This window comes from Carcharhinus amblyrhynchos, chromosome 13, assembly GCF_965287045.1.
Source record: "Carcharhinus amblyrhynchos chromosome 13, sCarAmb.v2.hapA, whole genome shotgun sequence".
Classification (NCBI taxonomy): domain Eukaryota; kingdom Metazoa; phylum Chordata; class Chondrichthyes; order Carcharhiniformes; family Carcharhinidae; genus Carcharhinus; species Carcharhinus amblyrhynchos.
The window spans coordinates 13641449-13658937 of NC_137336.1; the positions used below are offsets into that span (position 1 = coordinate 13641449).

At 41.6% G+C, this 17489-nt stretch overlaps 1 protein-coding gene across 8 annotated transcripts in view; it reads left to right on the top strand.

Moving 5' to 3' along the window:
* Positions 1-17489, top strand: part of LOC145351723 (prolyl 4-hydroxylase subunit alpha-2-like) — an 84858-nt gene that overhangs the window by 40216 nt on the left and 27153 nt on the right. For 5 of the 8 annotated variants that reach the window (XM_080201307.1, XM_080201311.1, XM_080201309.1 and 2 more), the window contains 3 exons: positions 4658-4854; positions 6598-6774; positions 12651-12721. In XM_080201307.1, the coding sequence (XP_080057433.1) occupies positions 4658-4854; positions 6598-6774; positions 12651-12721 (445 nt within the window). Of the gene's footprint in view, positions 1-4657; positions 4855-6597; positions 6775-12650; positions 12722-12906; positions 12978-17489 lie in introns of all 8 variants that reach the window. The other 3 variants (XM_080201306.1, XM_080201310.1, XM_080201308.1) reach the window with 1 other exon arrangement.

A 17489-nucleotide genomic window follows, 5' to 3' on the forward strand; every position in this document is an offset into this window, starting at 1 on the left:
CCTCCACTCCCTGTGACACTGCCAGCAATGGTGTGCTCATGGACTTGGATTGCCCAGCAGCTCTTGGCAGGATTTAGGCCCCACTGAAGGTGTGTTTGCGTGGAAAACTTGACGCTGGCCAGTTTAATACCTGATTATTTCTTAAATAGCATCAGGCATCCTTCATGAAAAATTTGCAGAGCTCCCAGTAATGCTCCAGCCAGTGGTAGGAGGTGGAAAGGGAGGCGGGGGGGGGGAGGTGCGAGTGCTGGGGGGTGGGGGGAGGGGTGTGCAGTGGTGGTGGTGGTGGTGCAGAGTGATTTGGATGCGGAAGGGGAGAAGAGGATGATGTTGTGCCTGTCATGAGAACTCAATCCTCACCAATGTATCTGTTTTCCAATTGGCTAGCTATGCCACTTAGGACATGACAAGCAGCCAGTGTTGGGAGTGTGGGGGTGTTGGAGATTGTGGGGAATAACTTTATTAAAGTGACATGAGCCCAGCGATTCTCTTCAATTCATCAAAGTTGTGTTTCAACCACAGTATTTTGCAAATTATGTCCTTTTTCCAAAATTTGATGAATAAACATAATTTAGTACAGAATTTAATTTGTGCAACAGGGGTCTTGCTCTGCCAGTGAGAGCCCACTGTGGTCTCTTTTTGAGGAAGGCTTGCCCAGTAAGTGCCTTTGGAATGTGGGGCTGGAATTACAATCAGATTAATCATGATCTTACTGAATGGCGGACCATGCTCGAGGGGCCGAGTGGCCTACTCCTGCTCCTAATTTATTCATTCAGGCACTTAATTATCCAACAGCAGGTTTTCAACGGGCTTTTACATGAATGGAATTTCACTACCCAGTTGCCCCCATCCTTGCCAATGACATAATGTGAATCCACACTTTAAAAGTCGGGATAGAAACATAGAAAATAGGAGCAAAAAGAGGCCATTCAGCCTTTCGAGCCTGCTCCACCATTCATTATGATCTGGCTGATCAACCAGCTCAATAGCCTGAACCCGCTTTCCCCCATATCCTTTGATCCCCTTCACCTCAAGTGCTATATCTAACTCCGCTTTGAAAACATCCAATGTTTTGGCCTCAACTGCTTTCAGTGGTAGCAAACGCCACTAATAAAAAAATGCAACCAATGGGCCCGACCTTGCTTTTCTTGCCGGCATTGACACTTAGCCAAAAAATTCCTTCCAGAGAAATTATTTCCTGTGAGATATCAACAACAAAGGGGGGCATAATCTTAAAATTAGTGCCATGCCGCTTGAGAGGGATATCAGGAACTACTGTTTCACAAAGCAAAGGAGAAACTTTTTAATTCTGTGCACACTTGATCAGTTGAAACTTTCAACTCTGAGATGAAGCAATTTTTGTGAGGTAAAGACTTTTTTTATTCATCTGTGGGATATGGGCACCCCTCGTTGGCCAGCATTTATTTCCCATCCTGAGTTGCCTTTGGAGGGTAGTTGAGAGTCATCCACATTGCTGTGGCTCTGGAGCCACATGTAGACAAGGTAAGGATGTCAAATTTCCTTCCCTATAGGACATTAGTGAACCAGATCAGTTTTTCTGACAACAGGCAATGATCTCATGGTCATCAGTGGATTCTTAATTCCAGATATTTTTTAATGAATTCAAATTCCACCATCTGTCGTGGTGGGATTCAAACCTGTTATTTCAGAACATTAGCTGAGTTTCTGGATTAATAGTCTTGCAATAACACCACTGTGCCACACCACCCTTCCCTGTAAAGGATATGAAACTACTGCAGTTAGATAGAGTTGAGGTACAGATTAGTCATGATCTAATTGAATATGGAGCGTGCTCAAAGAGCTGAAAGCAATACTGCTTAAGTTTTCATTTAAGGAGGGCTTTAAGCAGATATGTCAAATATTGACTTGTCTGAAGATTTTAAACTACAGACACGGGATCAAATACCAAGTGTGACAAGCTAAAAAGGGGTTAACTACCACCTTCTCCTGCCTGTAGAATTTCCAACTTTCTTATTTATAGGCAAATGAAGCTCCTAATGCAGATGCCAAACAGCTGCACTCCATAATTGACTATATAAACCTGAAATAACATGATCAAATTTGCCAAGACAACTAGACTATAACCCTGAGAGAATAGATTTTTTTTTGTAAAGAGCATGTTTCAAGCTAAAGCGGCAATTTCTTGAAACAGGGTTTAAACTTTGACAGAAATTGGGTTCAGACTAGGTGATGGTTGGTGTTCTGAAAGGATGAAGTAAAAAAGGAACTTGTTTATTCATATCTATCTTTTGAGAGTTGGATGATCAAACATAATCATAATGAATGGCATAGCAGGCTCAAAGGGCTGAATGGCCTCTCCTGCTCCTATTCTCTATGTTTCTATAGAATTTATAATACCACTGTTTAATAAATCCCCTGCTGCCTTTTGTACTGTGTTTGTGGCATTTAACAAAGTTTTCTATAGAAATTCTCTGATACAGGCTTGTAAGAAATACCTAATATAAGTCAAGATAATGTGGATTCTTTTATCCTTCATTATTAAATCATAGCAGCTGTACATCTGTCCAAGTTCTCTTAATTAATATAACATGTTGCTGAAATTATTTTTCTATAACGTTTTGATAGTGAACATCTGTGAAGCAAGCATGTCCAATTTGGAAATAGTCCAGAATGCTTACATCTTCCAGTCTCAGCTAAGAAAGGTTCCAGTTAAACTCACTGTGCTCTTGAGAGAGTATTTTTTAATTGTCGGCCGGCAGCTGTGAAGGGGGAAAGGATCCAGCATTTTTAAGGGGCTTAAGCATTAACGTTCCTTTCATCATACTGCTGCCTTTCTTCTTCTTCTCCTTCTAATGATTGCTTAAGTGTTTTGATATTTTCTTACTCAGCTGTTTAAAGCATTTTTTTGTGTCATTTATTTAGGCCACCTGGGTTGTTAAGATGAGAATTCTGGGAATTTTATGCCCGCCAAAACTTTCATTTCCTCTGTAAGGGCCACACTTCTGACATTTACTTCATTATTTTAAACACGATGGGCTAGAAATTCATTGTCACCATATTATTTTACAAATCAAAGGCGGGATTCTCCAACATTGTTTGCCGCACTGCACGTAAGTCCAGAGAACTTAGCGTTCCAGCCAAAACCCCATTTATTTTCAGCAGTACCAGAGAATCCAAGCCGCGAACAAGAACAAAGATTTACGGTGCAAAAGTGGAAGGAAGCTTGTGGCAGACAGTGTGTGGACATTCTTTACAAAGCATAGTTGGTAAAGGCTGAAGAATAAGGTGTCCACAGACCATGGCTGAAGCAGACATTAAACCCTTTGCATATGTAGATAAGAAGCCTAACTACCCCCTGCTTGAAATTGGGCTGTCCTAAATGCAGCTGGAACTGAACATGTGCTGTTCAGGAAAACAGAGACTCTGTGAAACATTCTTCTAAGAAGTGGTGCAGCCGCACTTGGAGTATTGTGTGCAGTTCTGGTCCCCACATTATAGGAAAGACGTGGAGGCATTGGAGAGGGTGCAGAGGAGGTTTACCAGGATGTTGCCTGGTATGGAGGGGAGGTCCTCTGAGGAGAGACTGACGAATTTGAGGTTGTTTTCGTTAGAAAGAAGGTGGCTAAGAGGGGATCTTATTGAAACATATAAGATGATTAGAGGTTTAGATAGGGTGGACAGTGATGGCCTTTTTCCTCAGATGGAGAAAGCTAGCACGAGGGGGCATAGCTTTAAATTAAAGGGTGGTAGTTATAGGATGGATGTCAGAGGTAGGTTCTTTACCCAGAGGGTGGTGAGGGATTGGAATGCCCTGCCTGCTGCAGTTGTAAATGCGCCTAGTTTGAGGGTGTTTAAGAGATCCGTGGATAGGTTTATGGATGGAAAGGGATTGGTTTAGGTTAGAGGGTCATTGCTTTTTAATTGGTCGGCGCAACATCGTGGGCCGAAGGGCCTGTTCTGCATTGTTATGTTCTATGTGTAGAGCACCCAAAAATTAAAATTGTTCATTTAAACACGGCTGCTATCAAGAGCAAAAATGATCCTACCAACTCCAGCACAGTCCTGAAGAACATTGGCACCTATACTGGAATGTTACAGTGGAGTAATTAGACTCTTCTTGGAGATGGTTATTATCTGCCAATTCTGTGCAGCTTATTTTTTTGCCGCTTATCAGCCCAAGCCTGGATGCTGTCTAGGCCTTGCTGCTCACAGGTATGGACTGCTTCAGTATCAGAAGTTGTGAACGACATTTACTGCACATGTGGTTGCCATGGATTGCAGTAGCATCCAGGAACTCCTAGATGCTGCAGCTGTGACACATGACCTGTCTCGCCAACTGTCTGTGTTAATAAATTTATTTTCATTAATTAATTTATAATTCCTCTCTTCACCAAACTCCCAGCTTGGCAGTCTGTGCACTCAAAGCAACACTCAGTGCCAATCAAGCAGCATTGAGGAACCTTTGTTTTTATACTTGTTTACTGGTCATGTTTCTAACCTCTCAACACCACTGTTTGAATAATGATTGTATATGACTAAAGCTGCACACTGTATTCCAGTGGGGTATTACCCCAACAGTGCTTACCTTTTGAGATACTTCTTGAACTGTGTCATTTAAAAAAAAAATCTCTCTGTTGGAATTTAATTGTAACTTACTTCTTTCCTCCATGTTTAGATCCAACACATTTACGGGCAAAGAGTAACCTCCATTACTTTAAGAAATTACTGCTTGAAGAGGGTCAAAGTGATCAAAGAATGGATGAAGAATTCTATCAATCTCAGTCAAAGAAGGAGGTCGACATGCGGCCAGATAACTATATATCTGAACGGGATTCATATGAAGCTCTGTGTAGAGGAGAAGGAATTAAAATGGTAAAAGCACAAAAGGAAGAAGTCAAAATTGTAAGAGAGTACAGAGGGGAAATGTTTAAAATTGTGTTGAAGAATTCAGTCTCGTCTGATTTCTTTGCATGGTGGAGATGCTCATTTAATTCTGATTTTCAAGAAGGGTAACAAGTCTGATGAAGGGAACTATAGGCCAAATAGTCTGATGCCAGTTATAAGGAAGATGCACTTTATCATCATTTAGGTAAAGATTCTGAACCAGAAGCCATGTCTTACTAATTTGCTACAGTGTCTTGATAAAGTTACTAGGTTGGAAGATGAGGCTACCCCAAAAGACACTGTCTACATGGAATTATAGAAAGCCTTTGATAAGCAGCCGTGAAATCTGTTTCTCTACACAGTGGAACCTTGTAAGTTTGGTGTGAAGTTGCCCCAGTAGATTAAGAAGTGGCAGCATTTCCTAAGGCAGAATGCTATTACTCATGGCTGTAGATCTGTTTGAAAGCTGGTTACCATTGGTATTCCACAAGGATAGGTGCTAACATCTTCACTTTGTACTAGCTTGATAAATGATTTAAATATGTTGGAGCAATGTTGTTAATGAACACTACAAAAGTATGTGCAACTCCCAGGACTGTGGAGGAGAACAGATTTAGATGTTGTGCAGAACAGGCCTAACTCTGGCAAATAGTGCTTATCCTTGATAAATGCTGTGTTACACCTTTGGGAATGACCAAGGCCAAACGTGCTTACATTGTGAATGGGGATTCAGTTAAAATGGAATGTTTCATGGTATTATAGCTCCTAATGGCTCATGACCTAAGTCTCACTAACTGTCCTGGCTGGAGACAATACACATCTCTTTAACCTATGCTTGGCTCTCTCTCCACTCACATTGTTTGTACCTTTAAGAATTGAGTACCTGTAAAGACTCAGCTTCCAACCATTATTGTGTAAATTGAGTTTGTTTCTTTATATGCCCTGTTTGCGAACACAAGTCCTCAGTCACTTGATGAAGGAACTTGAGACTCCGAAAGTTAGTGCTGCCATATAAACCTGTTGGACATTAATCTGGAGGCATGAGACTTTTATGGAGAAGCCATAGCCAAAACAACGAGGCTATTAATTTATTAAAATGGGTGTTCAATGTGAAGCAATGTATAATCTGTTTGTTCCTGCACAAGTCCTAGGGTGGACCAAATTTGGAGTATTGTGCCCGGCTTTGGTCTCTTGATGTGAAGGGCCATGAAATTATGCCACTTTAGTAAATCACCGTAGTTACCAAAATAAGCTTGAAAGATTAGTGCTGTTCACTTTTGAGATAGGTAAGCCTTGAGATGATTCGATGGAGATATATACAAAGACTAGATTTTGTTCCCTTTGACAGACTATTTCAATTTGATAAGCTAGCACAGTGTGATGGGATGAATGGCTTCCTTCTGTGCTATATCATTCCATGATTATATCCAATGAACTCGCCTCATGCAATGGAATTTTCCAGCATAGAACTGTTGCCATTGACAAGAGGTCAATAACCAGGGCTATCTGCACAAAATGCTTAAAACACATCATTTGAGAAGGGAAAGTGTGTTAGAGACACACAGGGGCCAGACTTTTACCGGCATGTCCGCCCCAATCCCGGGGACAGGTGAGGCTCGACAAATGGCATTCTCCGTTGGCCTCAAGTGGGATTGTACGAACTTCGGGGCGGGCGTGCCAGTAAAATCCCACCCAGGGATTTCATTCATTAGTTTTTCACTTTTCCTGCAGACTACTCGACGACAAAGCAGACTCTTCTGCCGGTATCATAATAATAACAACCACCCACGCTTAATTATCGCGCCAATCAAAGAGGAGGATGAGTGGGACAGTCCACACATTGTCCGTTACCATGAGATGCTGTCTGATGCAGAAATAGAAAAAATTAAAGAGATAGCCAAGCCCATGGTAAGTGAAGAACCATATCTAACTTCATTTAAAGTGCATTGCAACATTGCTTTGTATATCTTCTGGTGCCTTGTACTGTGGCAGCTGTTTGAGTGCTTGACCTTTGGGAATGAATTGTTAATCCATTAATAAAATGGGCTGAAGAGACATCTGTGTTTCTGGCCATGTCCATGAAGGCCTTTAGCATTGAATCCCTAATGTGCAGAAAGAGGCCATTCAGCCTGTTGAGTCTGCACCGATTGTCCAACAGAGTATCTTACCAGGCTCTATCCCTGTAACCCCATGTATTTAATCCACTAATCCTACACATCTTTGGATACTAAGGGGCAATTTAACATGGCCAATCCACTTAAACTGCACATCTTTGGACTGTGGGAGAAAACCGGACCACCCGGAGGAAACTCAAGCAGACACGGGGAGAATGTGCAACTCCACACAGTCATCCAAGGCTGGGATCAAACCTAGGTCCCTGGCACAGTGAGGCAGCAGTGCTAACCACTGTTAGCAAACTGACAGGTCTTGGTGTTCTATAGTCCTAGTCTGCATACTTTACTGTGGCATTAAGGCCCATTTGGAATTTCTGTGCATGATTCTTTCATCATTTGTGCATGAATAATCAACTGTAGAAAATATTACAGCCAGCTAGTCACAGTTAAATTTGAGTGCTGTGAAATACATGGAACCAGCTAACAGGAGAATTTCCCATGTACAAACCTGACTGCTTCAGTGCACCAATGTAAAATGTCCAAGTTCAACTGAGTGCAAGAATGTGGATTTGGATTTTAAAAAATAATTTTATCCAGATGAAAAATGGCCATCTCAGCAAATTCCCTGGCCTCCATCCAACACCCAGCATTTGTCCATCAGATCATTGTGTGATTCTGACATTCATTCTGCATGTCTAAGTTAGTCATTGTGGGCTCATCCAAAACATTGATTGTCCCTTTGTCGATGCTTGGCTGAAAGGAAAGGATGGCCTTAAAATCACTGTGCTCAGTTTAAATATCTGTCCCTTTAGGTATGATGCACTTGCCTTACCACATGCATTGCTGAGGAGGTATTTATCATGTTCACTGCTACTTTAAAGCAGGTTTTGTTAAAACAGCAGTCCTCAATGCAATCTCAGCCTTGGTAACCTCAGCAAAAATCCAAGATGGAGGAATTGGTTGGGTGGGATGAGCGGTGGTGGGGGGGAGAGTGGGTGGAGAAAGGAAAGGGAACTCAGCTACTGCAAAGAAATTCTTGTTCTCCAACCTACTCCACCTTGCCTCACCTTTTACTATTCAATTAGAAATAATAACTTCAAAGTAAAATTTGAGTTTTGAATACATGACTGTGAAATAAATCCTGGGTTGTTTCTGTGTGCGTTGTAATAACTTGCAGTTAAATATCCAAAGCATTTCCCATGCTCTAACTCAATTTCGCTCAAAGACAGCAGTTGATCTTGACCGCAGAGCCCCCAGGTATTACCCAATAATACAGTAAATAATCTACATTCACTCACTTTCTTTAATGTTTCATACTTACTACTTGTAACTTTTCTCAAATTACGCATACTGATAACACCCGTGTTCTTCTGAAGTATTCCTTCCTCCAGCTCACCAACAATACTGAGGGACCTGTATCGATTTAATCAATACATTTTTATGTCCATTTTCTCCCATTCTCTCTTTAGCCTAGGGATTCTGAAATGCCTTAATTGCCCCGGTTGAGATAACTCAGCATGGCTTTGGGACCTTTCTTTTCTGCATAACTTAGTACCTCATATAGTGATTCATTTAACGACTGGGCTAATAGAGGAATGTTGTGACACCAGTTCTCCAGCAACTCATACAGTACTAACCACATAGAAATATAAACCACATGTTAGTGCCTGACTCACCGCCAGATAACTGAAGATGTGAAGCCAACGATTTTTTTTGCACGTTGCATATTTTATCACCCCATTTTTGTGCCAGTCGCAAGTGCCAGCTGTTTACCTGGTAACACAATGGGGATGCTGACAAGAGTACCTGGAAAATGAAAGCACATTTTTGAGATAAGGCTAATGATTTAATTGTAGATACTTTCCAAGAATTGGAACTTTGGGGTTTTTAGGGGAATTTCAATTATTCACCAGTTTGCAACGTCCCTGGAGAAGATGAGAAAGGCTAAGGCTTTCTGTTTTGCAAATAATGCAAAGTCCAATATAGTTTTTTAAAAAATGTCTGTTCTGAGATCACTGATTTTTGGGAAAATTAGACCCATTTGGGGAGGCGATGGCCTAGTAGTATTATTAATAAACTATTAATCCAGAAAGTCAGCTAATGTTCTGGGGAGCCCGAATCGCGCTGTAGGTGGTGTAATTTGAATCCAATAAAAAATACCTGGAATTAAGAATCTACTGATGACCATGAAATCATTGTTGATTGTCGGAAAAAACCTTCTGGTTCACTAATGTCCGTTAGGGAAGGAAATCTGCCGTCATTACCTGGTCTAGCCTACATGTGACTCCAGAGACACAACAATGTGGTTGACTCTCAACTGCCTCCATGGGCAATAAATGCTGGCCAGCCATTGACGCCCATGTCCCACTCCTAAATAAAGAAAAAAATTTCAGTTTTTATTCCATCTTTACCTCTGCCATGAGAGGACCATTATTTACTAGAGGAGAGGAATGAATTTTTTTGGGCGGAGTGGCTTTTCCTTCTCCCTGAAATATGTGCTAGTATCTACCAATAAGAAACACGTAACATTAATTTAAATGGTGCCTCCAACTTGGTAAAACATACCAAGGCACCTCGCAGGAGTGTTATCAAATAAAATTTTATACTAAGCCCCATAAGGAGATATTAGAAAAGGGGAAAAATGGTGTTAAGGAGTGTTTTAAGAAAGGAGCAAGTAGTGGAGAGGCTCCAGGAGACATCAGAAAACATTCCTAATTGTCTCACAAAAATGGTGCTTTAAAGAAATCTTCAAGGTCAAATTTTGATAGATCGCTACCAGTTTCTGGGCCAGATTCAAGTGTTAATGGCTTTCTGTGTGAGTCCTGGATGGCGGGATATGGGATCTTATTATCACTGGCTGTGGTGGTGGGAGAATTGGAGAAGCACATTTCCATATGAAGATTAATATGCAGTTTTGTAACTTTGACGATTCTGCAATATAGGAAAGGTTGAACAGACTGGATATCCTTTGTCTACGAAAGAGAAAGCTTGGGTGGTGACCTGATAGAGGTTTTTAAGACAATGAAAGATTGATGAGCAGGCAAAATTTTCCACTTGTAGGGAGTCCATTACCTGTGGTCATAAAATAAAAGAGAATGACTAAATCCAATTGGGGATTCAGGATAAACTTCTCTTCCCAAAAACTAGTTAAAAAAAATTAGAAGCAATACCACTTGGGAGTATTTAAGAAAAATAGCTTGGATTCATTTATGGAGAAGTTAGATAAGAACATGAGAGAGAAAGAAACAGAAGGCATGTTGATAGGGCAAGATGAAGAGGTTAGGAGGAAACTCATCTGTTACATAAACACCAGTACAGTCAGTTAAAGCCGAACAGCCTGTTTCTGTGCCATCAATTCTGCCATGCTCACAAAAGATCACAGAATTTTAAGCAAAAATTACATTCAGCGTGACCTAGGTCACCACAATGTTTGCACTAGTTTTTAAAAATCATGTTAGCAGTAGGTCCCACCCACAAAACTATCTGCACTCCCAATCTGAAGTAATCACCATTTCCTCTGATCGCTCTCATTTGATGAGCTCCAAAAATTAAACCGTTCCTTCTGACAATGTAACACATGATTTAAAAGCTTTTGTGTATAAGTTAGGAAGGAAATTACTTCTGCTCCCCAACATAACTCGCAAAAGCTCCTGTATATGTTTTTAAGAGTCATTTTCATTAACTTAAAATTATTTACGGTGGTTTGTTATGATGAACCCATGTCTAGCTATCTTACTTAAACATTCAAGGCTATGGGCCAAGTGCTGGCAAGTGTCTTTCATGCTCGGTGCAGACTCGATGGGCCGAAGGGCCTCTTCTGTATTGTCGGATTCTGTAATGATTCTGTAATGTGGTATACAGATTACAGGATTCCACAATGCAGATTCCATAAGAGGACCTTCAATCCATCCAGTCTGCACTGACACATGAAAGGCCCTGACCTGCCCACTTAATCTCACTTGCCTGAACTTGGCCCAAAGTCTTGAATGTTATCGCATGCCACGTGCTCATCCAGGTATTTATTTAAAGAATATATCACCCTCCCAGGCAGTACATTCCAGACCATCACCACCCTCTGAGTAAAAAGCTTTTCCTCAAATCACCCCTAAACCTCCCATCCCTCACTTTTAACTTGTGTCGCCTTGTAACTGACCCTTCAACTAAAGGGAACAGCTGCTCCCTATCCACCCTGTCCATGCCCCTCATAATCTCGAACACCTCAATCAGGTCATCCCTCAGTCTTCTCTGCTCCAGGGAAGACAATACTCCAAAGCAAATTGTTTAATTTAGAGACTGATATTGTAAAATGTTGCCTGGTTGCATTGGCTCCTGGCAGATTTGGGGTTCATTCATGTCTGAGCGAAAACCGGAAAAAGAAGCCACTTATCAAAACAGGCGTCATTTAATACCATTTTGCCAATTGAAAATTCAATTTCATAGAGGTAGTTGAAGAAGTGTGGGAGAAGGCTTGTATGGGGCATGAGTGTTGACACGGACATAGGCCCGATGTGACTCAATATACGACGTTGTCATTTGAATTGCAAAAATGTAGGTTGGGATTTTGTCGTGTCCCCCCACCCCCAGCTCCCCTCATCCACTGGCATCATCTGGTCCCACGAAAAGTCGATTGTCTTTTGAGTGGGCCTCCACATCCCCAAGGCAGGCCAGAAAATCCCAGCTGTAATTTTCTTATGTTCTCTAGATGTGGGCGGCTTAGAAAAGGCTATACTTATTACTGCCCTGGTTGACCTCATTTGGTTGTAGTAACCCCCCCCCTTCCTCCTGAATTGCCATTGTCCTGTGCTGATGGTGCTCTCAAAGGTAGTTTAATTGCAGTTTGACCAAACAGGAAAGACTTGGGTCATTGCAAATATGTCAGTCTGCTTTCTTGCCTATTATTGAACATCATAGTGACTGTTTCCAGCTGAGATGCTTGTCCACCACCTCTGCAGCATGAAGAGTCAAATGTGTGTTGTATGATTGATCTATATGTACTCCAGAAGTGGATAGGTTGGTATGTCTCTGGAGAACAATAGTAAACCAAAAAGCAAAACAATCTGAATCAAGAAAACAAAATACTGCTAAACACTCAGGTCAGACAACATCTATGGGGGGAACAGGTGAGTTTGAGAATGGATCTATCCCTGAAATGAATGTCTCTCAATAGACACTGACCTAGGTGAGCCAGTTATGTTTTAATGACAGCATACACCATTGTCTTGAGATAGTGATTGACTGATGCAACAAAGCAGCCTCCCTAAAACACAAGGATGGCTGAATCTTCACTCTCAGCCCTTCCTCACAAAGTTCTGTACTTATTATGTGTACAGTCATTGATTTTGACCATGGAGCCAACTGGTCAGAATGACTTGGACCTTTATGTTCTGTACCTTCCTGGTAATGAATATTATGGTCGGCAACTGTAGAAAGATCCAGTGCCAAAACCCGCTGCCAACTAATGGGATGTGACTGGCTCTGTTAGAACTGTTCACTGGTGCAGCTCGGATGAAACCATTTCTTTTATTGACAGATATGAAATCAAAGGCAATTACTGGCCTAATGGTGGTTAAGCTGGGGATTCACCTCAAAATAATCCAAAAGTGTTCACATGTCAGTCCATTGTTTCTTGTGCAAAGAGTCAACTTATCTTCTAATCTTTCAATCTCACAGTTGGCCAGAGCCACAGTTAGGAACTCAGTCACTGGGATCCTAGAGACAGCGAACTATAGAATCAGTAAGAGGTAAGATGACTGCCATGCAACCAAAGCAAACAGGGTCTTTGATTGGCTTTGTTTGGCTTTGTAACCCTTGATAACTTGCCTTCTGTCAAAACAGATGGCCAATCAAAAATAAAACCTGGAGGCTTTGCGTGTTGGCTTAGTTTGTGCTTGTCCTGTGATTTATCACGTTCTTTTTCTTAACACAGCTGGCTCGAGCAACAGTGCGTGACCCTAAAACAGGTGTTCTAACTGTAGCCAATTACAGAGTGTCAAAAAGGTAAGGTTTGAACAGAAAGCCATGGTTCTCTGGGTGCCGTAGTATAGTCTGATCTTAAAGGCACCTCAGAAGAACAAAAGGAGAAATGGCTTGTAGCATTCACACTGCATGAGAGGATGTCAAGGTGCAGATCTTAGTATTAGTGCAAAAGCTGCTTGCAAATAACAAGCATCTTTTTCAACCTGTCACTGTTTCGGTAGCATTCAGGCCAATGTTCTTTTCTTTCTAATATTAGGCTTCACAAAGTAGTGACTGTACATTTGCAAAATCTGATGTGCAGGTCTCACTCCAGTGTAAACATTCTTGAAGCAATGTGAAACCAAATGGTCTATTTTTGTGCTATCAATCAGCCCAATGAATCTTTACCAGTGTTTTATCTCCACTTAAATTTTTTGCTTGATCCCCACAGCCTTTAATATTCTTCTTTCTTGAGCAAAGATATAAATTCTACTATAATCTGTAAACCCTCGGGGGTGGGGGGAGTTCTCCAGCCTCCCAGCCGTGTGTTTCTTGATAGCGAGAGGTGGCATGCTATTCACTGCCAGCAGCATTCCCTGATCCTGCTGCTGTTAATGGGATTTTCCATTGGTGTCACTCCATGCCACCTGGCGGTGCATTGCCAGTGGGACCAGCAAATCCCGCTGGCGTGAATAGCCGGAGAATTCTCCGCTCACTCCCTGCCATGTCAACAGGATTGTGACAGTGAATTCTGCCTTTCAACACTCTATGGTCAGCAAAATATTTAAAATCTGCGTTTTTAGTTCTTTTGTGGAAAGCGGGTCCCACTCACAAGACTAGCGTTTATTGCCCAAGTCTAATTCACCATGAGAGCAGTTGAGAGCCAACTACATATAAAAAGTTTAAAGTTTTAAAGTTTAAAATTTTTAAGAAGTTTGTCCCTGTCTGAGCTATCGGTAGTCATTGTGCAAGTTTGTCAGTTCCCATGTTCCCTGGCAGAATTATCATTGAGTAACAGCTATTCTTCCAGTCAATATGCTCGAGAGATCAAAGAGGTGCCTGCAGTCCAGATTTGGTTATTCCACAACCAAAGACATAAGAACAGCGGCAGTAATGAAAGGGGGAATTGGGGAGAAACGTACAGGCCCATGATGTGGAATATGCAGATTGAGCAAAGCAGGTGCAGAGAGTGAGATAAGTAGCAGATGGCGCAAAGGGGTTTTGAAAGGGAGGACAGAGTGGGAGCTGGAGATTTTTCACAGTTTTACGATACTGGAGATGATTCAGATTGAGAGGGTTATAACACACAGGGAGTTGGTGTAAACGTGTGAATTTTAAGGTCGCAGATTTTAATTTAAAAATACATATTTTGGACCAGCCATTTAAATATTCAAGAACAGATCAGAGTTTAAGCATCCTGAGTAACTCACCTCCTGACTCCCCAAAGTCTGTCCTCTATCTACAAGGCATCAGTGAGGAGTGTGACGGAATATTCCGCACTTGCCTGGATGCGTGCAGTTCCAACACTCGAGAAGCCCAACACTATCCAGGACAAAGCAGCCTCGCTTGCTCGGCATCTCGTCCACCACTTTAAATATCATTCCCTCCACCACTGTGTGTGGAGGCCAGCTGTGTGTAGCATCTACAAGATGCACTGCAACAACACACTCAGGCTTCTTCAACAGCACTTTCTATGTCTGCAATCCCACCTCCTAGTAGGGCAACGGCATGGAAATACTGCCACCTGAAAGTTACTTTCCAAGTCACTCACCATCCTGACTTGGATCACTGTTCCTTCAGTGTCACTGGGTCATAATCCTGGAACTCCCTCTCCAATAACACTGTGAGTGTACTTACACCACACGGACTGCAACGGTTCAAGAAGGCATCTCAACACCACCTCCTCAAAGACAATTAGGATGGGCAACAATGCTGGTTTGGCCAGCTTTGCCCACATTTTGTAAAAGAATATATATTTTCAAAATTACCATCTTAAAGCTTAAGGATGGAATTTTCCAGCCATTCAAATCCTGCCACTACAGCAAGCAAGGTTGGAGAATTTGACACTCAGCCAAATCCCCATTCACTGCAGCGTGACCAGAAAATTCTGTCAGCGTGAATGGCTGGAAAATTCCACCCATTATATTTTTACCAATGTGTAGTAGAAACCAAAGGATACATAATTAAAATAATTGGCAAAAGGAATTTTTTATACAGAATCAGTTGTTCTCATCTGCGACACAATGCCCAAATTTTAGGAGAAGCAAATTCAGTGCGAACCTTAAGAAGAGGAATGGAATGAATACTAGAAAGGAAAATTTTGTAGTGATATGGGAAAAGAGCACAGATGTGTAACTAACTAAGTAGCTCCTTCAAAGAGGCAGCATTAACAGAATGGGTTGAATGGCTTCCTCCACCCTGCTGTATTATACTATATTTTCTTTCTCATGATAAATGCGATATTTAACCAGCACAATTCAAAATCGTTTAGCTCACTGAATTTCAAACAGACCTCATGACTACTTGGGAAAATGCTTGAGAAATGGCCTTTATGATTTATACAGTGAGAAAGGTTGCCAGGTACAAGCTGACCATTATCAAGATCAACAGCAGATGGCAACATAAAACTGTTTAAATAACTACGTTTTCTCTGGCACAGACCTGTGATGCCTTTCTGCTGTTAAATATTTGACTAGTTAACAGAGGTAGCTGCTGGTGAGTGGAGTCAGTTTTTCCACATCTTTTGCGCTATTTTTCCAATTTACTTGACCTGCCAGTGAATGTACACATTAGAAGAATAAATCCAGAGAATGTTCTCCATTTGTGTATGTATTCCGCTCCCTCGGGTCAGGTCTTTGCAGGGACAAGTTCTGTCAGTTTGGATGGTCACTCACATTAGTTGTTCTGGGTGTCTCATTTTGAGTTTTCCCAGATAGTGAAGGGTCACAGGCTGCATTGTAGATTTGTGCCCACCAGGAACTGAACTGAAGACACTTTAAGGAAACCATTATTGTCTCTCCAACATGGATTTGCTGGGTAAAAGTATGGTGTTAATTACATTCAGTTTCTCTCCTCCTCAAATTCATGGAAAGCTTTCAGAAGTTACTAAGGCTTTTCCTGCATTAAATGGGTACCATCCTATTAGAAATTATGGCCAAGGTGTTTTAACTTGTGAAAACTAGGATCGGAGATGGCCAGTGCTCAAAGTACAGGAGACCGCCAAAGTTAACAGGAGCAGGTGGGAAACCAAAGTAAACCAGGAATTAATCATGTGTTTGACACCAACCTTGTGTTTTGGTGATAGAAACTCCTGAATGTTGCTTGAGCCAGTAAGTAACTAATCCACACACACTGGATATTTGGCCCTTGCTGAGCTATTGGTCCTGACATCTTGGGTTATGGAAGAGAAAATTGACCAAAATTTCCATCAGGTGCAAGTGTGGCTGTCTAAGCATCTGTTGAGTACAGGATCAACTGTGATGGTTTCTGTAGTTAAACAGGCTTCGTATGCTGTCAGGCCTCAAATGAAGCGTAGCCATTTGGACAAGATAATGGAGAGTAAGCAGCATCCATGGGACTGCACCTCAGCAACAATTTGAGGTGAGCATGCATGAAGGGAGAAAATATGTCAGAAAAAGAGAAATAAATTAAAATCATGAGCAAACATTCCAAAAAGCAGCATTTGAGGGAAAGTATGACTTAATTTCCACACCAAGAATAGAGGAAGGAGGAGGAGTGTGTGGAGTGATGTGTTGGCAGCATAGAAGGAAGAGATAAAGGCTCATGGGCTTACGGCCCACGTCCATAAGAATAGAGAGCACTACAAAGATTGGAGACCAGGGCGAAGTGAGGGATTTCCTGTCACTTGATTTATTTTTTGTCTCCTGAACATTTTTGGATTTTATGGGGCGTGGGTGGCTTACAAACATACAACATAGTGATGTGAACCATTGTGTGACAGATATCAATTGCATGTGTAATTTTCATGACAAAAATTACACAGGTCATTTCTATTTTTCCTTGCTCCCATAACAAGAATTTCTCCAAATGAAAGTAGCATGAATGTGCAATGAGTTGCTTAGCGTCTAAAAGCAAAGAGTAGATTTATGTTTTGTGTGAGTGAGAAAATTAAGTGTCTCATAAAAGAATATAAGTCCATTCTTTTTCAGAGCCCCTACTGACTGACAGTACACTTCCTAAATGGCCTTAGCCTCTCTCCAGCACCCTCCCAGTCACCAACTTTAGGGAAACATTGAACTGGAATTAATACAACCCATCACCATGGGAAATGTCTTGGCAGTACATCAACATGGGATAGGCCCCATGTCAGTGTCCTGGCAGCAGCAAAACCTCCTTTGATTTAAGGATTACCAATGGTGGGATGGGTTTTAGGCTCCCTAATGAGCACTAATGACATCCATTGTCCTTGAGCCCACTGTAATTTAGTGGTGGCTCAGAATTTAAGTGGGAGCCACATGGCTTTCTCATGGCATGGGAAGACCACCCAACAAACGTTGTTGTAGTCAGGCACCCTGTGCCTGCTGAGGGAGACAC